The sequence below is a fragment of the Vipera berus genome, assembly GCF_964194415.1.
Source record: "Vipera berus genome assembly, chromosome: 2".
NCBI classification, from domain to species: domain Eukaryota; kingdom Metazoa; phylum Chordata; class Lepidosauria; order Squamata; family Viperidae; genus Vipera; species Vipera berus.
In genome coordinates this window covers 124,298,919-124,324,095 of record NC_138203.1, presented here as the reverse complement: position 1 = coordinate 124,324,095, position 25,177 = coordinate 124,298,919, and the positions used below count along the sequence as shown (strand labels likewise).

Genomic DNA, 25,177 nt, shown 5'->3' with positions numbered 1-25,177 from the left:
GTCTCTTCATCGGCCGAGGAGACAAACACGAAGGCGGGAAGCTACGGTTTAATAAGAGCGGCACCTCAACGCGATCGTTCGTTAGCTCGGCTCTGTGATGTAACTCCTCCCTCTCTTGGGTTAATTAGGTGTCAATCAGAGCATTTGAAAACCACGCCCCCTTCGACCCCCCCCCCCCCGCTTTCCCACTTCTGGGACCAAGGAGCGAGTGACGTAGGCTACTTTCGGTTATTTTTTCCGAAGCCCGAATGCGTTCGACTCTTCGCCACGTGCACCCGGCCGGCCAATAGGCGTTGGTCACGTGATATCGCTCGGAGGCGTCTTTCCTTTTCGCGTGAGCCGTCGAGCTGAAGACCGGGAGCAATGGAGGAATATGCCCGGGAACCTTGGTAACCGAGGGGGTGGGGGCTGCCTCGGCGGGGGCGGCTTCGTAAGCGAGCGAGCGTGTGGCACCTTTTGCTGGCGGGCTTCAGCTCCTTCGAGGCCGCGGGTGAAAAACGACGTTTGGGGAGGGAGGCCCTCCCAGCCGGCCGTAGTTCGGGGCTCCTTTCAGTTCGCCCCTCCTTTCTTCTTCTTCTTCTTGTTCCTCAGCTGCTCCTTTCCCGGTCCCATTTTGTATCCCTCACAACAGCCCTGTGAGGTAGCTCAAGGTCAGCGGAGAAAACCATCGGATTCCCTCCCATCTCCGTGCAGGGAATTAATTTTTCAGACGGAATTTAACCCTGCAGCCCAAAGCCTGTACTGGCGCCTCGCTCGCCACCTTGGCTTTTGCTAGAATAGCCGTAGCACTTACAGCAGGGGTGTCAAACTCAATTTCATTGAGGGCCGCGTCAGCACTGCGGTTGCCCTCAGGGGGCCGGGTGGGCGTGGCCTGCTGGGTGGGCGTGGCTAGAGTGCGTATGGCCTACTGGGTGGGCATGGCCAGCTCTACATCGTTCACATCAAGGGTGCCTATGGGGTCCTGGTCAGGAGTGGGACAGATCTGGGGGTCTCTGGCAGAAGGAGGGTCTCTGGGCCAGGGCCAAGGCAGTGGGGGCCGTTCCCTCACTGTTTCCAGGATGGCTTCGCGGGCCGCATGAAACCACTTCGTGGGCCGGATCCGGCCCCCAGGCCTTGTGTTTGACATGTCTGACTTACAGGCTTATTTATATTGATATACTTAGAATATGCTTGCTCCCCTCTTCTTGCTCCCCTCTCCTAGAAAGTCACAAAAGCAAGCAAGGGCAGAACGCCGCTTTCGGAAGCGTCGCGTAAAAAGTCACAGAGGAACCAGCCGGCTTTTTCAGGTTTTAGCACAACTCTTGGGCAGGAGGAATAGCTCCAAGGGTCACCCAGTGAATGTTATCGAACAGTGGGCATGTGTATCCTCGGGTTTCCTTGCCCCATGACCCATCTCTCCGCCCGCTCTCTTTTTATTTTATTGCTGTCTTCGGGTGTGGAGTGCTGTGGGATGGCTGTTGGGGTACTACTGGAGCATTTTGAAAGAATAGAAAATATTTGTAGCTCGCCTTTTAGACGGCAGTGGTTTGCTCCTCCAAGCTTGTTTCTTTCGATTTAGTTTCGAATGTTTCGTTACCGGACTTGGTAACATCATCAGCAGGATTTTCTTCTATTTTCCTATAAGCTAAGGAAAATGGGACAAGAATATCCTGCTGATGATGTTACCTAATCTGGTCGTGTAATGTTCAGAAACTAAATTGAAAGAAGCAAGTTTGGAGAGCAAACCGCTGCCAAAAACTGCTTGAGCATCTTCACTTATTAGCCCACGTGCAGTGGTGGGATTTAGCCAGTTCGCACCACTTCGGCAAAACCGGTAGCTAATGTTTTGTTGCCCAGGCCCAGAATGGACTTCCAGAAGGGGCATCCACACAGAGAAACGGTTGTTCACATATTTGCATCCCACCACTGCCCACATGTCTATGTAATCAGTCAATTAGGAACGTGCAGATTAAGTGGATGCTGTTATAACTATACAGGTAGTTCTGGAGTTACAACAGCATTGAAAAAAGTGACTTATGACCGTTTCTCACATTGAGAACCATTGCAGCATCCCCATGGTCACATGATCAAAATTCAGACACTTGGCAATTGACTCATATTTATGACTGTTGCAGTGTCCCTGGATCATGTAATTGCAACTTTCCAATGAGCAAAATCAATGGGGAAGCCAGATGCACTTAACAGTGTTACTAACCTAATTGCAGTGATTCACTTAACAACTGTGGCATGAAGGGTCCTAAAATGGGGCAACATTGGCTTTTAACAAATGTCTCACTTAACAACAGAAATTTTGGGCTCAATTGTCGTAAGTCGAGGACCACCTGTATTTGGTGTTGTTAACAACCCAGTTGTCTTTTATTCAGAGAGACATTTTATGTTTGTGGCTGCATTTCAACATATACTGAAATGTTTAGGAAACACTTGTGTGGGTCAATATCTCTATCAGGTAACTATCACGTGTAGAGTGCTTTCAGCCTCCTGTAATTTCTGCAATCCTTACGATTAAAACTTGTTTGAAATATTTTTGTCTGTGATAGTTTTATTTTAGAAACTACATGTAAACAAATAAGTAAAAATGTATTTTAATACATTTGAGATGAAATGTAATGCATGGATATTTGTAAATATAAATAAAAGTAGAGAATTCACATGAATTGGATGTCAAGGGAGTGAGGTTTTTGAGAGGGAACTACTACTGTATGGGCAGCAGCTTAATACACTAGCATCTGGGCTCTCTATGTATGTGATATTCTGTTGCAACTATTCTATACTTTTTCCCAAGCTGGTGTATGTGTCTACACGTAGGCTGGTAAATTGTTGATAACTTGTTTGTGCATGTATATGTGCTTTGAAAAGGAGCTCAATTATTGGCTGCCAGTCTCAACAATTTTCATTAGTTACATTAAAGCATCAGTAATACATACCAGAATCACATTGAGGTAGTACAATACTTCAGAAAAATTAAATTTAAATACTTTTAGTATGTAATTAAACACAAATTCTTAGCATAACAGAGCTTCCTATGTGAAGAGCCTACACTAACTTGTTTCTATCTGACAGCCCCTGGCGGATTGTGGATGACTGTGGTGGCGCGTTTACGATGGGAATGATTGGCGGGGGTGTTTTTCAAGCAGTCAAAGGCTTTCGCAATGCTCCAGTGGTGAGTTCTACATATTTTATTTTTAATCTTTTATTTCATTTTATTTTATTATGTTTTGCTCCCTTTAAGAAGCAAGTATTGTAATGAGGAAATGGAGTGTGGAGTCAAAAATCTTGTTTCAATGACATTTGCTACAATAAATTTAGAGGCAGCGCTGGGATTTAATTTATAATATTTTGCTTTATGATTTAACAATATGAAAAAATGGCTATTGTTTGCATCCATATGCCTCTTTACTGCTCTGCACTCTTGTTACTTATTATTGATTGAGCATGGAATTTCTCTGATCATCCATTCTTAATTTCAGTTGTTATTGTTTGATTATTGGTAAACCTGTTTCATAAATATAGTATTATTTTTCTCAGCTTGATACCCTCTACAGCAGACATGTCAAACACAAGGCCCGGGGGCCAGATCTGGCCCGCGAAGTGGTTTCATGTGGCCCGCAAAGCTACCCTGGAAACAGTGAGGGAACGGCCCCCACTGCCTTGGCCCTGGCCCAGAGACCCTCCTTCTGCCAGAGACCCTCAGATCTGTCCTACTCCTGCCCAGGCCCCCATAGGCACCCTTGATGCGAACGATGTAGAGCTGGCCATGCCCACCCAGTAGGCCATACGCACTGTAGCCACACCCACCCAGTAGGCCACGCCCACCCTGGCCATACCCACCCGGCCCCTTGAGGGCACCCGCAATGCTGATGCGGCCCTCAATGAAATTGAGTTTGACACCCCTGCTCTACAGGATTGGGGTTACAATTCTCATCTGCCTGAGTTTTCGGGATGATGGCACTTGTATTCAATACTTCTGAAAGATACTAGTCTGACTATAATGAGAGAAGTTCAGATATTTATTTTTCTTTGCAAAGTACCAAATCCTAAAATGTGTGTTCTGTGTGCATTGCTTGAATTATGAGCCCTCTTTAAGTATGGAATTGGTTAACCAAAAGGGTTTCTGCTTCTTTTTTAAAAAAAATCAGGGTGTCAGGCATCGATTCAGAGGCAGCATCAATGCTATCAGAGTCAGAGCACCACAGATTGGAGGTAAGATGAGGGGCTTGGCAGGGGGAAATGGGTGTCATAGGATATACATACGCCAGCAGATTAAAGTAGTAGGAGTTTGTTATCAAGGAGGGGTTGGTTAGTGGTTAATGTTTTGAATAAAGATCAGGGAGAACCAGAATCAAGTTCTGACACAGTTGAAACAGAGGAGTGACATTGGATCAGTCTGCTTCAGCTTGACCTACAGTAAGATTTAAGTGTCTGGGGGAAAAAGGGGAGAATATAAATTTGGGATAGAGATATGCAAAATTGTGTAGTCTATTTCCAGAATGTTCTGGTGCTTCATAACAAGCTGATCTTAGAATTTGAGAGAAATGGTTTATTCATTTCTGGAAGTGAATCTTCTGCAGCATAAAGAACTTCATAGTCTTCTAGACATGGATCACCTCTTTCAGACATAGTACTTTTTGATGGTTCAGATGAAGAAAAATTAAACGTCACAGGCATGGACCTTGCATTTTGGAATCAGTTAATCCAATTTGGGGGGGGTGTCCTTCAGCCATTACCCTGGTTTCATATGTCTCAGCAAGCCATCATGTAAGATTTGTCTGCCCAGCCTATGATGAGGAAGAAAGAGAAGAAGAAGTTGGCAAAAAGACGGAGAAAAGAGAGGATACCAGGCAGGGAATGGGTGGCTTCACTTAGCCCAGAATGTGTTTGGATGCGTTTGAACTCCTATACAACTTACATATTATTCTGAAGAGAATGGAGTGCTTGGTTGGAGTTCTTTCCCAATCCTGATATGTATTTTTAAAAATAAACACTCCAAGGAGTGGAAAGTGGGAATTAATTGAAAAATATACTGCTCAAAAAAATAAAGGGAACACAAGATAAGACATCCTACTATTAAATACAGTACATTGTGTTGTTTAAGTGTTCCCTTTATTTTTTTTGAGCAGTATATTTACTTGCTGAAAACTTCTCCAGCTTGGTGGCCTTCAGATGTGTTAGACCAGTTTGTAGAATTTCTAGCATAGCTATACTAGCTTGATACATCGGATGTGGACATCCAGCGTATCTGGTAGGCATCAGAATGGGGAAGGCTGGTCTTTCACTGCAGTCCTATAAATAATTTGAGTAAAGCAAGTAACGATAGACCTCGAGTTAGGATTATTCACTCTGCAACTGTTTGAAATTACGATGGCACTGGACAAAGGAATATACCTTTGTCCAAAGGAATATATCTCATGGGTTGCCACAAGGAAGAGGTAGGCAAACTATTATCCAAAGCGCCCGAAGGCAGGAAAAGAAGCAACAGATGGAAACTAATCAAGGAGAGAAGCAAACTAGAACTAAGGAGAAACTTCCTACCAGTGGAACAACCTGCCTCCAGAAGCTGTGAATGCTACAACACTGGAAGTTTTTAAGAAGAGACTGGACAGCCATTTGTCTGAAATGGTATATGGCTGTGGTGGTGAACCTATGGCATGCGTGCCACAGGTGGCACGCAGAGCCCTCTCTATGGGCATGCGCGCCGTCACCCCAGTCCTAGGCCTTCAGCTGAGTTTTATAAAATCTTTTCTCTTTAGGCCTCCGCCGCCGTGTGCAAAAAACCAAAAAAAGGTTCAATCAATCAATTTCAACTTCTCGCGGGGAAAAAAAAGATCTTGCAAAGTTGGAATTAATTGATTGAACTTTTTAGTCACACCCAGTTTGCCGTTACCACCTCAGCCATGCCCACACAATGGGCCACGCCCACACAATGGGCCACGCCCACCCAGCACCCGACAATACATAAGTGGGTTTTGGGTTGCAGTTTGGGCACTCGGTCTCTAAAAGGTTCGCCATCACTGGTATAGGGTTTCCTGCCTGAGCAGGGGGTTGGACTAGATGACCTCCAAGGTCCCTTCCAACTACTACTACTACTACTTCATTATTGTTGTTGTTATTATTATTATTGAAGTTCCAGCTGTTGCAATAGTCACATGAACAAAATTTACATGCTTGGCAACCATTTCACACTTTATGACAAGTTACAGCATTCTGCAGTCACGGGACCACTGTTGCTGACCTTCTCTGCCAGCTTCCTATAAACAAAGTCAATGGGGAAACTGGCAGGGAAGGTCACAGGTTGCTCAAATAAGTCCCTCCCCAACCACCGTGCCCTCTGTTCGCTTGTACTCGCCATCACTCTCCTTCCCCACCCTCCCCGTGCTCACACACATGCACATACCTTACACCCTCTTTCCCTAGCCTTTATAAGTTTGTGCTGCACTACAACACACACCCCCTCCCAATTCATCCATTGCCTGTGCCAAGCCTCCCAAGGCACCCCACCCCACTGTGCCAGCCCACGTTCCTTACCTGGGGCTCCCTTAACTTCTCACTTAGTGACCATGTGTCTTGGGGCTATGATGACAACTGGGATTGGCCTGGATTGCCATTGCTAAGTGATGTGGTCACTTGACATCATGTTTTACAACCACATCATTTTGCAATAGCAACCTTGGTCCCAATTTTTTTATTTTTTTTATTTTTAATTCCATTTATATCCCGCCCTTCTCCGAAGACTCATGGCGGCTTACAAGCTTAGCAATCCATTTTACTTTGAGGATTACCCGTAATAGTAATTTTTAAGTTCATATTACAGGTAGTCCTCCACTAACTACCACAATTAGGACTGGAATTTCTGTCATACGTTGTGGTTGTAAGTCAAGTTGGACCCTATTTTGCAACAATGTTTATGGTGGTTATTAGTGAATTACTGAGTTAAGTGATCATGTGACTGCACGATACTGTAATCTGTCTTAAATCTGAGCTGGTTGCCAAGCACCCAAATTGCAATCTCACGACTTGATTACTTGCATCTATGAGACCATTACTTTCAGTAAGCTGCTATGAGATCTATTTACTTTTTTTAAAATCCCATTTATATCCCGCCCTTCTCCGAAGACTCAGGGCGGCTTACAATTTAAAGCACAAATCAATGTGCTTAGCAGTAGCCTTCATTCTATGTATATGCCTGCTTATTAGGGCTTTCGCCCCCCCCCCCCCCCCCAAGCGGCATTATTACAAAGTCAGCTTATTGCCCCCAACAATCTGGGTCCTTACTTATAGTAAGCTATCATGAATCCTATACTTGTGTAGCAGTTTGTAGAATGAGATCACATGTTTAAAAATACCAATGTAAACAGAATAAAAAATCAATCTAAGTCATCTCAATTTTTTAGGCTTTCCTGCTTAAGTTGTTTATTCATAGAGTTCTATTTTCAAGAAATTGACACAACATTTGAGATTGCAGATGCTCTAAAAAGGCAAAGAGTTGTTTCTCTCTTTCAAGGTTCAGGTAATAAATTTGAAAATCAGTTGCTCAGAAAGTAGAATCTGAATTGTTGCCCAGTTTTGAGAAGCTCAGTATCTTTGGCAATAACTTTTAAGATTCTGGCGTATTTTGATCCAGTTTCCATGTGCATCAAACAAGTATTTATAATAAAATTGCTTAGTATCAGACAATGGGTTTTTCCGATGCAAGTTATGAACAAGTCAGCATCCAACTGATTATTCCAAAGGCTTTTTCTCTCTCTCTCTTCCCAGGGAGCTTTGCGGTGTGGGGTGGGCTTTTTTCCACCATTGACTGTGGTCTGGTGAAGATGCGAGGTAAAGAAGATCCTTGGAATTCCATTACCAGTGGGGCACTCACTGGGGCTGTATTAGCATCACGCAGTAAGTGGTGTTTCTTAGCTCTGCCAAATATGCACCACCCATTTATCATCACACTCTGATTGCTTGCTTGGGGCTTACTAACTGCTTTTTCGTTTAGGTGGGCCATTGGCCATGGTAGGCTCTGCTATGATGGGAGGCATCTTGCTTGCCCTGATAGAAGGTGTGGGGATTTTGTTGACAAGATACACAGCACAGCAGTTCCAAAACCGTAAGTTATGATTCTGAGAATAAAAGGTCCCAGAAGGAGGGGGGATTTAGATTTGGGGGAGCTGTGGACCTCCAAATGTAGTTGCAAGAAAAATCCTAGTTCCTTTTCATTGTTTCCCTTGATTCCAGGAATGCTGGAATTGAAATGTAATAATATCTGGAGGGCTAGAAGTCTCCATTACATCCTGGGAAATATATTTGGAGTACTCTTTCATGCTACTTCTTTTCATACTTTTTCATACTACTACTTATGCGTAGAGGACCTGCAGCCCTCCCTCCCAGAGTCACTTGATTAGTGAAATGGGTGGCTATATAAATTTGAAAAATAAATTCCCAGCAGCCTCAGCCAGCATTATCAATAGCGAGAGAAATGTAGTTCAAAATCCAAAGAGCTAGATATTAATGCGCTTGCCCTTCTCTGTCACCTTGTAACGATACAATTTAGTGAGAATCCTATGAACCAGTTGGCGCTAGAAGCTGGGGGAAGTGGGTGAAGTCAGTTCCACTTTGTGGTGAAAGAGGTTTTGGTTTTTCTAGTCCCCCCCCCCTTCAAAAGATAATGTTTCTTTGCAGTTACCCAAAGTGCAAGAAGTGTCTCTTCCTGATTTCCATATCTCTCCCTGTTTTTATCTCAGGTCTTGGTGCCTCTATGGGCAGGAAGCATGCCACATGCCTATCCCCTCCATCTCCTGTATTTTAACACAATTTGTTATGACAATGGCGTTTGCGAATGGTTCTATAAATGTTTTCCAGAGTTACACTTCTTCCCATGCTGTCTGGCACCCTCCTCCTCTTTATTTACAGATTGACATTTCAACCTCTCTTGAATTTTCTAATAGTCAAAGTTGAGATTTTTCACTTAATTTAATGAATCACTTCTCCCTTAAATGCTCGCCTTCTTTCCTCCTGGCTTCACCGTTGTTACTTCTGCTTCAGAAACTTTTCCTCTGCTGCTCCTTATCATGAATAATAGTAGTCCTATATTTTCATGTATCACTAATGGGTCCTTCTTTTCTTCTTAGCTAATCCCTTTGGAGAAGATCCTAGTCAACTGCCTCCCAAAGAGGGTTCACCACCTACAGGATTTGCAGGCTACGGACAATATCAGTGAGCCAGTGTGGGACCTGGATCACTTCTATTTTTAGAATCGGGCAAGATTTTCCCCCTTGAAAATAAGGCATTCACCCAAGAGTGCAAGCAAAGCGTGGAGGGGATTTGGTTCTTAGAGTTAACTTTTAAGTTTGGCGGAGGGGAGGGGCAAGGAAAACATGGTTGGGGGTTTGAGCTGTATAATATCTACCTCTATGAGGGATTAAGAAGCTTGCAGTGCTGAAAGGAGGTGCCCAAGGATTAATTCCATACAATGACAGAACCAACGCTTATCAGGAGAACTTGGAATCCTAGGATGATATTTGCCTGAAGAATTGGGGTGCACAATTACAATTAATTGACTATGGCAAATTTTAAAGGGCTGTTTTCCTGACTTTCTGACGGAAGGACTCCTCCAATTTTCTCTATTTGATGGGAACTCCTTTTATCTTTTAAAAATCTGTAAACAAACAATGTGTTTTCCCAGACCTTGGATGAAAGAGTTATTGTAGCAAGGGGAAACTCTGCCACTCTAGCAGTGATGATATCCTGTGATAGGTTTCTTCATTGTAGGTCGGATCCCCGTGTGCTGTTGAGCCAGAATAAGAGATGCTGCTACCTTGAATTTTCACCCCTTCCTTTCATTTAATAATACTGTTGTTGCTGGTTGCTTAAGTTTTAAAACAACAACAATGAAGAGGGAATGATGGTGGATCAAAGCAGGGTTTGTGGCCTTGATTCACCTTAAAAGGCTGGGTCGGTCTCCCTTGGAATTAAGTTTCATTCCAATAAAATGTGTCAGTTCCATCTTCAGAAGAACTATACCAGGACAGACTGGCAGAACAGAGAGTGTGCTTCAGTCTCTTAGTTGCCCAGAAAGCCATCTAGGATATTGAAATAGTGCTCTAGTTATAGATACTAAACAATCCAAAGCTCTTTGGGTATCTAAATTGACATTACTCCTCCTTCCCCTGCCAAGCCACCTCTAACGTGGCAATATAATTTTAGTTCCAGTTTTATACATTTGGCCTTTGTGGGCTAAGAACCTCAGTTCAGAATTCAAAAGGCCTATTAAGATAGGATCAAAGTTTTACATACCTAGTAGTCCGTTTTGTCCAGCTTGAAGATCTCTTAATGGTGTGGCAATTTGTATTTCAATATCATTGTAAAGAAAGACTGTATTATATTACAAAACTGGCTTTTTTGCATGTTTTCTAGAATTTAATTATCCGTTTGACAAAACTGATAGTTATATAGGAAATGTCCCAGCAGTCATGCACAAGAAGCTTTAGAAACATTTGAACCAACTTGCTCCACTGTTTTCTAAGAAAAAAATAGGGCTAAGTCTTCCTTCTTTTAAGGAAATATCTTTGATTCTGTTTCCTTTAATAAAGAGAAGCAGTGTCCCCTGCAACGTCACAGCGGAGCCAGCATTATGATGTTTTGTCTTCCCCAGTGGACAAAAGGTTTGCATACCCCCAGCATTCATCATGAAGTTGATGATAATTACAGTATTTGAAATCTGCCATGGCCTCTTCAGAGGTGGGTTTTTCATTAAAGCAGACTTTATTTCCTGGGATGGATCTGAAAAAGAAGCCAGGATAAATTGTTAAATGGAAATTAAATCTCCTCCACTACTTGTACAGTGGTTTTAAAGAAAGAAAGGAAGAGAAAGGAAGAGAAAAGCTTTGCAATACTTAAGACTAGATAGACGTTTACTGGAAGAGTCGTGGCATCCTGTGTAGACACGTCTTTTGCCAGGGTTGTGAGAGACCTTACCTTGGTGGTTTTAACACGGTTTCCTAATGAGCACATCCAGCCTGAGTTGTCAGGCAATGCTTTGCACTCCTCTTCAGCCTGGCAGGGCTGCATATCACACCACCACTTCCCTGTCACAATGGAGGCTGTAGAATAGAGAGACATTTGTTACCATCCCTCTTTAAAGCCCATGGTCTTTATTGACGTTCATAGCTTGCCCAGTGTGGATATGGCAATTCAGTAGGTTTGTGGTCAAGATAGAGTGTGCCTCTAGTCTCTCTGGGCCTCTTGGCATCAAGAGGTTATTGAGCAGGGACAGATGGGACTTGAATTCCACGCTGAAGCAATGCAAGCTAACTTGTCTCTGCCCTGCTTGAATCAAATAGCCTGCTTTATCATGGAAGTTTTAGCACAATAAATTACTAATGCTATCCGAGGAGTTTAAGACTGCCATAACCCCTACTTATATCTGGCTTGAAAGAGCCAATATAGAACATGCATACAGTCGATCTAATAAGCTACAACTATCAAACCCTTTAATCATCTTGTCTAGTTCAGTCTACTTGCCAAGCTATCCTCATCAACGTCCGTTTATGCATGTTTGGTGTGTGTGTGTGTGTGGGGGGGGTTTCTTTATTTTGAATCCATGTTTTAATCTCTTTCTAGGATTCTTACTGCTTAGATTCTTGGTTCTCCTTATATCCACTTGGGTTTTCCTGCCACTTGGGGTTAGGTAGGAGGAAGAAAGAACTTGGCTCCTAGTACTTACTATCCACACAGGAAGGTTTGCCACGGGTTGTCCCAGCCACTTTGCCTTGGAGACAGGAGCACTGGATAGTTTGGGACCGTTCCTCAATATGGTTGCGGTTGCAGCAGCGTTTGATAGCAATCACTTTGCAGGTGCCCCCATCTGCGGTGGGGAGCAGTTGAGAGGGAAGATTGGAGGAGGAAGCAGCACTGAGGATTTTTTGTCTGCTGCACCTTTTTTTTTCTAACATAGAAGAGTAAAGGTTCTAATCTGGTGTCAGCTTCTACAGATGCACACATATCCACTACTTTACCTCTTGTGATGTGACAACTGCAAGCAAATTGGAATGCATCTGGATGATAGTTACTTGAAGTTGTTATCTGCATTGCCAAATTTGGTATCATTTGGATGGAGAGGCTTTGTCCTGTGATACTTTGGGAGCACTATGCTGTCTGGAAGACTCGCCTTCACACTTTTAAGAACTGAAGTATACAGTAATTCTATTTGGGTGTAGAAACAACTGGAGGTGCTCAAACAGTGATGTTAACAGGAAATGCAAAAACTATTATCCGATCAGATAAGTTGGGGAAAAGACAATAAACTCAAAAGTTTTCCAAAATGAAGGCTCGGATACTCAACCCCCTCCTCTTTCCCAGAACAGAAGGAACTCACTGATCATTGGGATTTGATCTACTGCTGTCTGGTACCAATATTGATCATGATGTTGACTCTGAATGGGAAACTCTTGAGCAAAAGATCCTGGCTGCGTAAGAATGATGGAAACCATTAGGAATGCTGGAAAGGGGTGACACATCATGATAGATCTGCAAAAGAAGGATGAGATTGCATAGAGAGACGGGGAAAGGAAAATGGAATCCTGTTTTACCTGCTACTTCTTATTTAATCTTAGCTTTAACATTCCTTGACTTTCACACTTTTGAAAGGTTATGCTAACATACAATTTGCAGCCCAGTACTGATCAGGAATTGCTTGAAGGCTATTTGACTCTGCTTTCTATGCTGCAAGTTCAAACAAAATATTGCTTTGGATTTACCTTACTGACCTGAATCAGTACCTTAGTTTTGAGTCAGCGCTTGAGCAGGTTCAACCAGCAGCAACACTTGTTTCAAAGGAGTTTGTTGTTTGTCGAGCCTAGAATGTAAGAGGGCAGAATCTATTTGGAAAACCAGAACAACCCCACTACAACAACAGTTGAGTAAGTTTATTTTCAACAAGAGAAACAGATACATTCAGGTGTCGATTTTTACAAATAAAAGTACAGGTAGTCCAACTTACAACCGCAGTTGAGCCCAAAATTTATGTTGCTAAATGAGAAATGTATTAAGTGAGTTTTACGACTTTTCTTGTTAAATTAGTAACATAGCTGTTAAGTGAATCTTTGTTTCCCCACTGACTCTGCTTGTCAGAAGGTTGTAAAAGGTGATCACGTGACCCCGAGACACTGCAACTGTCATGATTGTGAGTCAGTTGTCAAGTATCCAAATGTAAATCACGTGACCATGGGGGATGCTGCAGTGATCGTAAGTGTGAAAAATGGTCATAAGTCACTTCAGTGCAGTTGTAACTTCAAACTAAGTCGCTAAGTTGTAAGTCGACTACCGGTATGATTTGTTAGTGAAGAGTTTGGATGCAAATGGTTTTGTGATGCACTATGGGTCAATGTTAATGTATTCATTCATTCTGTGGCATGACTGAGGAAGAAGACTTCTCATTTTTCAGCATATCTACAGATCTTGTGCTTTGGGGATTTTCTGTTGGAAAAGTGATATCTGATAGTACAGTAACTTGGAATTATTAAGAGGTGGATCTCCAGTTTATCTAGAATTGTCTTCTGGTCTACATGATTAATTCCCAGTTATTCAGCAGGCATCCTATGGGGGAAGGAAATTGTCCTTCCAATTACGTCAAATTTGTTTCCATAAGTTGAACTGCAAACTTAGAGGCCTGATCTAAACGCATGATTACTCATAATATAAAAAAACCCATTTTTCCAGCTAGATGACCTGTGCTATTTCTTGAAAAAGCAACAAGGAAGCATGTTTTCTGCTGGCTCACGCCCTATTTTCCTGCTGGGGGTGAGGTTCACCCCACACTCTTGGCCTTCCAGAAGAACACAAGTAAGTGCACCTTGAGGGAATAAGATGTTAAAAAAATAGTTCAACCCCATCTAGAACACATCAAAATTTGTACACGCTAATGGGATCATAGCATTGACTGATAATGAAAGAGATCTTGAGAGTTAATGGTAAATAGTTCAATGAATATGTCAACACTGTGCTTCTGAAAAAAAAAAGCAATAGCATGTTAGGAATAATATATAATGTCCTTACATAAATAATTTGTGTGACAATCTGGAATAATGTGTGCATTTTTGTTGTCACACCTCAGAAAGGATACAATGGAGCTGGAGAAGCTTCAGAGGAGGGCAATTAAGATGATCAAGGCCTGGAGCCATTATGAGGAAAGGCTAGAATGGGGGATTTTTAATCTAGAAAGAAGGCAAATAAGAGGGGACATGACAGAAGTGTAGAAAACTATACATGGTAAAAGTGAAAAAGGAGAAACAATTTTCCCCTTCCCAAAATACTAGAACCAGACATCACCCAATGAAATTGAATCCTGGAAAAATTCAGCAATGTATATAATAGTATCTAAGATAGAAATATAAATTCCAGTCTAATAATTCCATCTTTATTAGACCCAGCCCAAGTAATTCTTGGTTATTTCACAAGAGAAGGCTGCTTACCAAAAGCATGTCTTCACATTTGATCAAGTCAAACAGCTTAACTGTGAAAAGCACTGTAGATTAAGATGCCAAGACTGGTTTATGGTGTAATGTAGCCATTAAGTCAGTTGAGTCCTCCAAGGTAGCTCTGTTCAAAAACTCTCTAGTAGGAAAGGATGATGTTATACTTGGTCAAGTGTTTTCTGGTGAGACCGGTCTATCAGGGCAACCTGGTCTACCCCAAATCTGGGATGGAGCATACCGCTTCCGCTTTCACCTTTCAGCCCCAATCTAGGAGCCTTCACAGGCAGTCCCTTCTGTGACGGACTATTTGTGTGTTAAATTTAAATTTACCGACAAAGAATTATACTTGGTCCCTAGAACTACAAATGATGTAGTATTAAACCTAACCCATAAAAACATCATGCTGTGTAAAATGATATTAAGAGAAATGTTTAAATTTTTCTGCTAAATGGTGGCTAAAAGTCTCTGTAAATAAGAATAACATCTATGCTGCTTTTATTGCAATGGAGCTTTCTTGTACCCTTGTTGGAGCAAGAATCGAACTGGGAGGTCACGAGAACACTGCTTTTCTTCAAAGGAAAAACCAAGAAGGGAAGGGGAACAGCGTCTTTCACAGTTTGATTTAAATCAGTATCTTAATTAGCAAATTCTCAAACCTGCCTGTATAGAGAAAATATCTGCTTCCAGAGACGAGTGTTTAACACAACAAGAATTGCCGCTCTCGTAATCTAGCTCTCATAATCTTCTGTAAGTTTTTTGAGCTCTTCTACGCTCTCATCTGTGTGCTGTACAGTAAAGGCTAAAAAAAGAGACTATATTAATAATGGGTTGTATTATTTAGAATACCAAAATAGAAAAAGAGGTATTGATTGGTTAGTAACTTCAAGTGTTACAATAAGCAACACCTAATCAAATGGAAATGCAGTACTTTTAAAGGAAGGGCTCCTTGTACATCTTTGCAAATGAAATCAAAATCCTGGATTTGTTACTCTTGGGATTAAAATGTGCTAGTGACACATTTTATACCAAAGAGTTCAAAATGTGTTTCTCCTGCTATTAGGAACTAATTCCTAATTTGGGAGCTTTGCCCCGCTGCATTGAGAATACCAAAGATTCAGTTTGAATTTTTCAGTCCATCAAAACACTCTGCGCACAGTGCTCACGAATACCCCCCCCCCCCACGTTAGATGGGTTGAAATGCAAAAGTGGACAGAAATACAGAATGAGCAATTTCATATAATGTAATACAGTAGGTAAGTGATAAATGTTATAGACTTAGTTTAAGTGGGATTCTTTTACTGTTTATGTCAGGAACAATGATAAATGGATTTTTAATTTTGCATGAGAATTTGAATCATTTTTAAAATGACTATTTCATTCCATAAAACATTGATAGTTTATTATTTGGTGGCCACATCTCTCATAAATCATTACCTACAACATTACCTAAGCAAACTTTAATAGTCACGCAGGCTCCATTCTTATTCCTTACCTGTAATCCTGTCCCTTTGTGCTGAAGGGTTCTCACCTCTCTGTCCCAGTCATGGCAGCAGGGTCTATGGAGCCTGGAAGCATCCTCCTCTTTGTTCAGATTAATTCTGTTGGTGGTTGTTTTTTTGTAAATGGAGAAAAATGTTCCGAGTGCTCAGAGTTCTGGAAACAAAGTCACTGTTCTGGCAGCTTTGATCTGCCCTGATCATAACCTCCTTACAATCTAGTAATTCACTGCTCTGTTAGCCAGATTTGGTGCCAGAACCAAAAGTTCTGGCTGCCAGCCCTCCTTCTGCAACCCAGCAGATGTCTCAGTATCTGTGCAAGATTTTGAGTCTGCCTGTTCTTCAGCTTTGCTTTGACTGATATATGTATACACATGTGTCTGTGTAGGAGAGCTCCAGACGGCCTCTTTGTGCTTTTCTCCTTTATGCTTTCTGTCCAAAGAGCCCTCCTGGTTGCCTCCTCCAGATTTTGTTTCTGACACCGCTCTTGCTGGGATATGAGCCAGCTTTGATGGTCTCTCTCTCTTTGCCTTCACTGCTTCTCACTTTGGGATGAAGTGTTAAAAAAGTTGGAGCCACAGAGGATGCAGCTAGAGATTTCTGTAACTCTTTGACAAGGAAGGAAGGAAGGAAGGAAGGGTGGGTCATGCTTATTTTGCTGTCCTAGGATTGGTGACACATATTTTATTGCTGTTCAATGAGGGGCTATGTTTTTTTTTAAAGTGTATTTGTCAAGCCCCGCCGGTCCGCCGCCCGCTCGGGCCTCGACATTGCCACCGTCGGGCCCCGGAACCTGCCGCAATGGGCGTGGCCTTGTCCAAACATTGCGGAGCGCGCCGCAGCTCCGCCGATCAGCTGGCTGGCGTCCAGCTGATCTCCGCACCCCCTCCGGATCGTTGTGAGGCGCGCCGCGGCTCCGCCGAACAGCTGGACGCTGGGAAGATGGGCGTGGCTTCGCCCGAGCACCGCGGAGCGCGCCGCGGCTCCGCCGATCAGCTGGCCGGCGCCCAGCTGATCGGCGCACCCACTCCGGATCGTCGGGCCCCGGGCAATCGATCGACGGGCGTGGCTTCGTCTGCCGCCACAGCATGCCGCCGCAGCCCCGCTGAGCGGCCAGCCGCTTCCCAGCTGATCGGCGCGCCCGGGCAGCACCTTTCCCGGACCCCGGACGCCCATGTAGGGGGCGTGGCTTTGCCCGGACTTCACGGAGCGCGCCGCTGCACTCCCGCCGAGCAGCTGGCCGACGCTGGACTGCGGATGGCGCCCGAGCAGCAATGGGCTGAACCGTTGGACACGCTCCAGCAGACTGTGGAGGGGGGTGTGGCTGTGCCTATTTCGCCACCCTCTGTTACTGGACTCGGGGGGAGTTTGACGCCCGCAACACCAGCACGGACTGGGGCGCGCGAGGGAGCGGAAGGACAGAACTCACCTGGGAGGGGCTTTGACGGGCTGCAGCAGTGCACACGATGGGTGGTGGCTATGCACGGTGATGGGTGGGGTGTTTATGGGGAGGCGGGCGGATGCCGGTTTGCTTTGAAGGGGTGGGGTTAGGGTGTGGTAACATGATAAAAGAGCGTTGAGGCTAGGTGCCTCAACGCTGACTTTACCGCGGTTTGCTTTGGAGAAGAAATAAACCTTGTTACCCGTTCCTTTTGAAGTGCTTTTGTTTCCTGGCAGAGGACGTCGTGACAGTAAGTCAGCGTTGTTCCAGTCGAGCAACCACCACTTGGCTGATAAGGCACCGGGTGCTGCCTGTGTCGATCAGTGCTGGGCAAGCCTCCCTACGTCCCGAACGTGGGTTGACGAGTACGACCGGTACTGTGAAGGGCACCACTGGGTCACTCACCATAGGGTCCTCCTCCTCCTCCAGGCTCTCGTAGGGCTCTGGGTCGTTGGCCACGGGTGGTTCTGTGCCGATCGCTGCAGTGGTCATCAGGGATGGTCATCAGGGATGCCAGCTGGTGAGCTGCTCTTGTTCGCTCCAGCGACTTCCGTGCGGTAGGGCCTTTTCCGGCGGGGGTTGCTGCGGCGGGACGAGGTGCCGGCAAGGGGCAAGTGGCCACTCGGTGCCCCGGCTGATCGCACCGGAAACACCTTATAGCCGATCTTGGAGGCGGCACGGGCCGCCTTACCCCTGCATTCGCGCAGCGGCCTGGTGGTGAGCGGGTCCAAGGGGCAGAGGGGGTGGCGGAAGCCTGCTTCCCACAGGTGTACGCCGACCTAGCAGGGGTTTTCGACGAAAAAGAGTGCGACGCTCTGCCACCCCACCGAACAACGGATTGTGCCATCGAGCTGGAGCCGGGCGTAAAACTGCCGAAACCGCGCATGTACGCGCTAACACCTCGCGAGATGCAGGAGCTACGTCGTTACGTCGACAAAGACCTCGCGAGGGGGTTCATCCAACCTGCCCTATCCAAGATAGCAGCGCCGATACTGTTTCGGGAGAAGAAGGATGGCACGCTTCGCTTGTGTGTTGACTTCCGAGGCGTCGACGCGGTCTGCGTTGAACATCTGTATCCGCTGCCACTCATGAAAGATCTTCTGGCACACCTGTCGACAGGACGCATCTTCACGAAGCTAGACCTGCGGGAGGCGTATTACCGGGTGCGGATCAGAGCTGGGGATGAGTGGAAAACGGCGTTTAACTGTCCGCTGGGCAGTTTCCAGTTCCGTGTCATGCCGTTCGGACTCCAGGGGGCCCCAGCCGTTTTTATGCAGATGATAAACCAGGTGCTTCACAAGCACCTGTACTGCGGGGTGTTAGTGTACCTGGATGACATTCTGATATACACTAAGACTATGGAAGAGCACGTTGCCCTCATGCGCCAGGTGCTTCGGAAGCTGCTGGCTGCCCGCCTCTATGTGAAGCTCACTAAGTGCGAGTTCCACAAGACGAGGCTGGATTATCTGGGGTATCGCGTGTCGGCGAGCGGCATAGAAATGGACCCTCGCAAAGTGGAAGCCGTCCTGCAATGGCAGGCGCCGCGGACGCGGCGACAGCTTCAGAGTTTCCTGGGGTTCGCGAACTTTTACCACCAGTTTATTCCAGGTTTTGCAGCAACAGCCCTGCCGCTGACGGACCTGTTGCGGACGCGGAACTCCGGGGAGAAACCACGTCCAGGGTTGAAGCTGGCATGGACCACCACGTGTCAACGGGCGTTTGAGACGTTGAAGGCCCTGTTTGCTAAGGAGCCGGTGTTGGTACATCCCGACCCCGACCGTCCGTATGTGGTCCAAGTCGACGCCAGTGATGTCGCGGTAGGGGCTGCGCTGTTGCAACGGAACACGGAGGGCGTGCTGCAACCCTGTGCCTACTCTTCCAAAAAACTGTCTTCGGCGGAACGCTCATGGGCGATTTGGGAGAAGGAGGCGTTCGCCGTGCGCGCGGCCTTGGAGACATGGCGACATCTTCTGGAGGGGGCTGTCCATCCCTTCGAGGTCTGGACAGACCACAAGAACCTGGAGGTGCTGCAGTCCCCGAGGAAACTGGCGCCCAAGCACGTCAGATGGGCTCTCTTTTTTCGGCGCTTTAATTTCGTCCTGAAGTACGTACCGGGGGGGCGGAACTTCCTTGCTGACGCACTCTCACGGCTGCCGCAATACGACACCAAACGAGAAGCGGTTATACAAGAACTCATCCCGCCTAGTGCATCCCCGAGCGCGACCCAGGCAGTCTGCAGCGTGGGGGACGATTTGTCCCGAGCCATGGGCGAGGCCTTAGCAACAGACACCTGGCTGAAGGAGCATCCCGGACTTCTGACTATGCGCGATGGCTTGGCCTGGCACGGGGATAAGCTGTATGTGCCTCAGGCACTACGCCCCGCCATTTTGCGCCGTTGTCACGACGCCAAGCAGGCCGGTCACTTCGGCTTCCTGAAAACGTTACACTTAGCACGCCGTCAATTTTGGTGGCCGTGCATGAAGGCGGACATGGAACACCACGTCCGGGGATGCCACGTATGCGCCACAGCAAAACCCCGTGTCGGGAAGCCGTTGGGTCTGCTACAGACGGTTTCAGACCCCGTACGACCATGGCAAGACATCGCCATGGACTTCATTGTCGGGTTGCCGGACAGCAGAGGATACTCGGTAATCTGGACGGTCATCGACCTTTTCTCCAGACAGGCGCACTTCGTCCCCTGCAAGGGGCTGCCGTCCGCCAAACGGTTGGCACGACTGTTTATGACTCACGTCTATCGGCTGCACGGGGTTCCCCGACGGATTATTTCGGACCGCGGGGTCCAGTTTACAGCACAGTTCTGGCGAGAGTTTCTACGGCACATCGGCTCCTCCCAGGGCCTCAGCTCCGGGTACCACCCAAGCACTAACGGGGCCGCTGAAAGGGCCAACGCCACGGTGGAAAGGTTCCTCAGGAGCTATGTGTCGTTCCAGCAAACGGACTGGGCAGACCTCCTGGTGTTTGCGGAAGTCGCCCACAATAACGCCGTGCATAGCAGCACGGGTTTGACACCATACCGGGTGGTGGCGGGATATGATTTTGTCCCTGTTCCGGAGTGTGGGCAGGGGTCGGCGACACCCACCGGGCCTGAGGAGTGGATGCACCACATGGGGGCCGTCTGGAAAACTGCTAAGGAGGCGATGGTGAAAGCTCAGGCACGGGTGAAGGACCAGGCAGACAGGAAAAGGGAGCCTTTCGCCACCCCTAAGGTCGGGGAGTGGGTGTATCTGTCCACCAAATATTTGCGCTTACGGGTACCGAGCAAGAAGCTAGGTCCCAGGTTCCTTGGCCCTTTCCAGGTAGTTCAGGTAATCAACCCCGTGACTGTCCGTTTACGATTGCCCACATTCCTAGGGAAGATCCACCCCGTCTTCCATAGTAGCCTACTAAAGCCCGCTACGGAGATAACAGGGAGGACGAGTGGGATCGCTCCGGGGCCTGTTCACGGGGATCGGTACGAGATACAGGCAATCCTGGACTCTCGGGTACGGAGGGGCCAGATACAGTATCTCGTGTTATGGAAAGGATACCCGTTGGCAGACGCTTCATGGGTGTGGAAAGGGGATGTCCAGGCAGATCGTCTGGTCACGGCCTTTCACCGAACACATCCGTCCAAACCGGGGGGTAGCACTGGGGGCTCGGCGGCTTGTCTTCACGGTGAACTGTCTTGCTGTTCTTCTCTTGCAGGAGGGCAGGTGGTAGGGGGAGCCGACTGTCAAGCCCCGCCGGTCCGCCGCCCGCTCGGGCCTCGACATTGCCACCGTCGGGCCCCGGAACCTGCCGCAATGGGCGTGGCCTCGTCCAAACATTGCGGAGCGCGCCGCAGCTCCGCCGATCAGCTGGCTGGCGTCCAGCTGATCTCCGCACCCCCTCCGGATCGTTGTGAGGCGCGCTGCGGCTCCGCCGAACAGCTGGACGCTGGGAAGATGGGCGTGGCTTCGCCCGAGCACCGCGGAGCGCGCCGCGGCTCCGCCGATCAGCTGGCCGGCGCCCAGCTGATCGGCGCACCCACTCCGGATCGTCGGGCCCCGGGCAATCGATCGACGGGCGTGGCTTCGTCTGCCGCCACAGCATGCCGCCGCAGCCCCGCTGAGCGGCCAGCCGCTTCCCAGCTGATCGGCGCGCCCGGGCAGCACCTTTCCCGGACCCTGGACGCCCATGTAGGGGGCGTGGCTTTGCCCGGACTTCACGGAGCGCGCCGCTGCACTCCCGCCGAGCAGCTGGCCGACGCTGGACTGCGGATGGCGCCCGAGCAGCAATGGGCTGAACCGTTGGACACGCTCCAGCAGACTGTGGAGGGGGGTGTGGCTGTGCCTATTTCGCCACCCTCTGTTACTGGACTCGGGGGGAGTTTGACGCCCGCAACACCAGCACGGACTGGGGCGCGCGAGGGAGCGGAAGGACAGAACTCACCTGGGAGGGGCTTTGACGGGCTGCAGCAGTGCACACGATGGGTGGTGGCTATGCACGGTGATGGGTGGGGTGTTTATGGGGAGGCGGGCGGATGCCGGTTTGCTTTGAAGGGGTGGGGTTAGGGTGTGGTAACATGATAAAAGAGCGTTGAGGCTAGGTGCCTCAACGCTGACTTTACCGCGGTTTGCTTTGGAGAAGAAATAAACCTTGTTACCCGTTCCTTTTGAAGTGCTTTTGTTTCCTGGCAGAGGACGTCGTGACAGTATTCCAGTGTATGAAAATTGCACAGGAATAAGGTGTGGTTATACTGTGGTAGATATTAATCTACAGCTGAAATTTCCAATATTTCAGTGCCTTTATCTTAATTTCGCCACCCTGGGACTACATGACTGGTACTAGCATATTTTCTTCTTATTCCTTTTCAGTGTTAGTTACCCATTGTAATTTGCAGATCTGAAAGACAATTAACATATGTATGATTGAGATTGCAGAGATTAATGGTGGAGAGTGATGGGTCCTAGTAAATCCCATTGTTTTCTTTTTCCCAGGACCAATTCCATCATTAGCCACAGACAGTAACTGAGATGAGGTTGACAGACAACGTACATGTCTGCTTGTGCTATTGTCAATACTGTAGTAAGATTCAACTAGCAGGTGGTGAAATGAGGGAATGCTGATTTGTCCTTTCTCTCATGTAGAAAAATGTATCTGAATCCCTCTGGTCTCTAACTGGACTTATGAATACAGTTATGCTTTCCCCCCTTCTATAATAATAATAATAATAATAATAATAATAATAATAATAAGAAGAAGAAGAAGAAGAAGAAGAAGAAGAAGAAGAAGTTGGAAGGGACCTTGGAGGTCATCTAGTCCAACCCCCTGCTCAGGCAGGAAACCCTATACCATTTCAGACAAGTGGCTGGCCAGTCTCTTCTTAAAAACTTCCAGTGTTGGAGCATTCACCGCTTCTGGAGGCAGGTTGTTCCACTGGTTAATTGTTCTAACTCAGGAAGTTTCTCCTTAGTTCTAGGTTGCTTCTCTCCTTGCCTAGTTTCCATTCGTTGCTTCTTGTCCTGCTTTCAGGTGCTTTGGAGAATAGCTTGACTCCCTCTTCTTTGTGGCAGCCCCTGAGATACTGGAACACTGCTATCATGTCACCCCTCACCCTTCTCTTTGTTAAACTACACATACCCAATTCCAGCAACTATTCCCTATATGTTTTAGCCTCCAGTCCCCTAATCATCTTTGTTGCTCTCCTCTGTACTCTTTCTAGAGTCTCAACATCTTTTTTACATCGTGGTGACCAAAACTGGATGCAGTACTCCCAAGTGTGGCCTTATCAAGGCATTGTAAAGTGGTATTAACACTTCACGTGATCTTGATTCTATCCCTCTGTTAATGCAGCACTGTGTTGGCTTTTTTGGCAGCTGCAGCACACTGCTGGCTCATATTGAAGTGATTGTCCACTAGGACTCTGAGATCTCTCTCACAGTTGCTACTATTGAGCAAGGTACCACCTATACTATACCTGTGCATTTCCTATACTATACCTGTGCACTTCCTCAACCTCATTCTGCATTGATGATAAATTCCTCCTCTGTTAAATACCATCTTCACTAATATGTGGTAGAAATCGTAATTGTCAATGTAAGCTCTGGTGTCAGTTGAAAATGAGGGTGTGAGGAGTGAAATGTGATAAAATGTCCTCTTAGACAAATCTAAGTTTGCTATTGACCCAGTATCACTGAAGTGAGAATAATGACAAAGTGTGTGTGTTGGTGTAATACACAATATATTAATGAGGCCAGATATGAATAGACTAGCTGTTTTGTTGCTTAATGAGGTTTTGTGATGGCTATCTTGTACTGTATTGAAAGTAGAACTTTGCTAGTGTAGCAACCAGTAGTAGACTAATACTGGGATTTCAAAAAGCCCACAGGGGTAAACTGGTTTGTCTGTAATTTAAGTTACATTTTCCCCATCAATACATTATTAAAGGGATATTGTTATCTTGGGCACATCCAGACTACCTTTTCATTGAGAATAGGAAATTTCACCAGAGACAGAGATGGTGTCAGGGAAACAAAAGCTCAGAATAGCTAAAGGTCTGCATAGGAGGCGATGCTTAAAAACAAAAGAAACTATTAATTGTTCAGTGAAGAATGCAGAAGAGAAGAAAAAAAGTTACAGTAGTCAGTTCCTCTTAAGTCAGACTGAGAAAAAGAGTTGACTTTACTAGACAATTTCAGTTAAAAACAATTTCAACATGAGCTTGACAGAAAAAGGGAATATCTATTGATCTTGACTGAATTCAGATTTTCAGAGCCAGATAGATTGCATCAAAGCTATTGAAGAAAGCTGGCCAAATTTCACTGTCTGCCTGGCTGTTTATTAAATTTGTTTATTAATTTTAGATGCTGCTTATATCATTGTTGAACAACTCTGGGATGCTTACAAAATGATGAAAAGATAATATAAATGTCATGGTTCCCACAAGAGAGAAACAAATAAAGCAGAACTCCGAGCTTGCAAGAACATGTTTATTAATTACAAAGTATCGGCACCTCAAAAGTGAAACCAAGTCTGGAGATACACGTAACAATTCCCCAATACAAAGTTAAGAAATCCCACCCCTAGGGCTATGCAAGCAACTACGTTCCCCAATACATCTTGGTGGGCTTTTTACACAACGCCCAGCTGATGCCCTTGGTTCCCATGAGACAAAAGATCATTTTGACTAGCGAAGCACCTGGTAATCCCCCCTCCTTTCAATGTGTCAACCAAAAATGAATAAGGAAGATGGCCGCAGCCATGCTCATTTTCAAAATTGACAATAAAATAATTAAAATTAAGAAAGATTAAATAGAAACTAAAAACCAAGAAGACAGGCAACATAGGGGTGGGGATCTTCTCTCTATCCTGTCAGCCACCCCAAGCACAGAGCACCTCCATCAGGGTGCCAGTCCAGCCGGGAAAGCTAGGTTTTAAAGCTCTTCTGGAAGGCCAAAAGCGTGGGGCACACCTCATCTCCAGCAGAAGATTAGGGCAGGGGCCAACAGAAAAGGTTCTTCTCCTGGACCACCAGCTGAAATTCTTTGACAGCTGAGATCTGAAGCAGGTCTCTTCTGCTGGAGCAAGTGGGACGGACCAATCCTATGAGGGGGCAAGATGGCTCCTCAAATATTTTTATCCTTGAAAAATCTGGAGAATCTACTCTTTTTCACTGAGTAGAGGATGGCAAACATTCCTATTTCCCCCGTGCCCCCTGGAAAATTTGGCACACTGTAAGCGAATCTGACATCAATAACTGGGGAGATTTGGAAGCAAACTTTAAAACTAAACTGCTTGAAAATAGT

The 25,177-nt window shown here is 46.2% G+C and overlaps 3 protein-coding genes across 5 annotated transcripts in view; 2 read left to right on the top strand and 1 right to left on the bottom strand.

Moving 5' to 3' along the window:
• Positions 1 to 307: 307 nt before the first annotated feature.
• On the top strand, positions 308 to 10,362 carry TIMM17B (translocase of inner mitochondrial membrane 17B). The gene is made up of 6 exons (XM_081317937.1): positions 308 to 389; positions 3,061 to 3,160; positions 4,137 to 4,200; positions 7,753 to 7,881; positions 7,979 to 8,089; positions 9,111 to 10,362. Exons 1-6 carry the CDS (start codon positions 364 to 366, stop codon positions 9,197 to 9,199), a joined length of 519 nt encoding a protein of 172 aa, XP_081174063.1. The 5' UTR covers positions 308 to 363; the 3' UTR covers positions 9,200 to 10,362.
• LOC308662300 (chemokine-like protein TAFA-1) lies at positions 4,541 to 12,610 on the bottom strand. Of its 2 annotated transcripts, XR_014025161.1 has the most exons (5): positions 12,356 to 12,610; positions 11,705 to 11,845; positions 10,957 to 11,081; positions 10,688 to 10,761; positions 4,541 to 4,775 (listed from the first exon to the last, which is right to left on the bottom strand). XR_014025161.1 is itself a non-coding variant. In XM_081317938.1 (4 exons), exons 1-4 carry the CDS (start codon positions 12,498 to 12,500, stop codon positions 10,744 to 10,746), a joined length of 429 nt encoding a protein of 142 aa, XP_081174064.1. In that variant the 5' UTR covers positions 12,501 to 12,610; the 3' UTR covers positions 10,636 to 10,743. The 2 variants fall into 2 exon arrangements, 1 of the variants encoding a protein (XP_081174064.1); XM_081317938.1 differs by lacking the exon at positions 4,541 to 4,775 and having other exon boundaries at positions 10,636 to 10,761.
• Positions 12,611 to 12,800: 190 nt separating this feature from the next.
• The window catches only part of CDK20 (cyclin dependent kinase 20), a 28,282-nt gene continuing 15,905 nt past the window's right edge, over positions 12,801 to 25,177 (top strand). The window contains exons 1-2 of one of the 2 annotated variants that reach the window (XM_081317935.1): positions 12,801 to 12,899; positions 13,699 to 13,821. The gene's annotated coding sequence lies outside the window, so the exon portion shown is untranslated. Of the gene's footprint in view, positions 12,900 to 13,698; positions 13,822 to 13,858; positions 15,201 to 25,177 lie in introns of those variants that run through there. The other variant, XM_081317936.1, reaches the window with a different exon arrangement.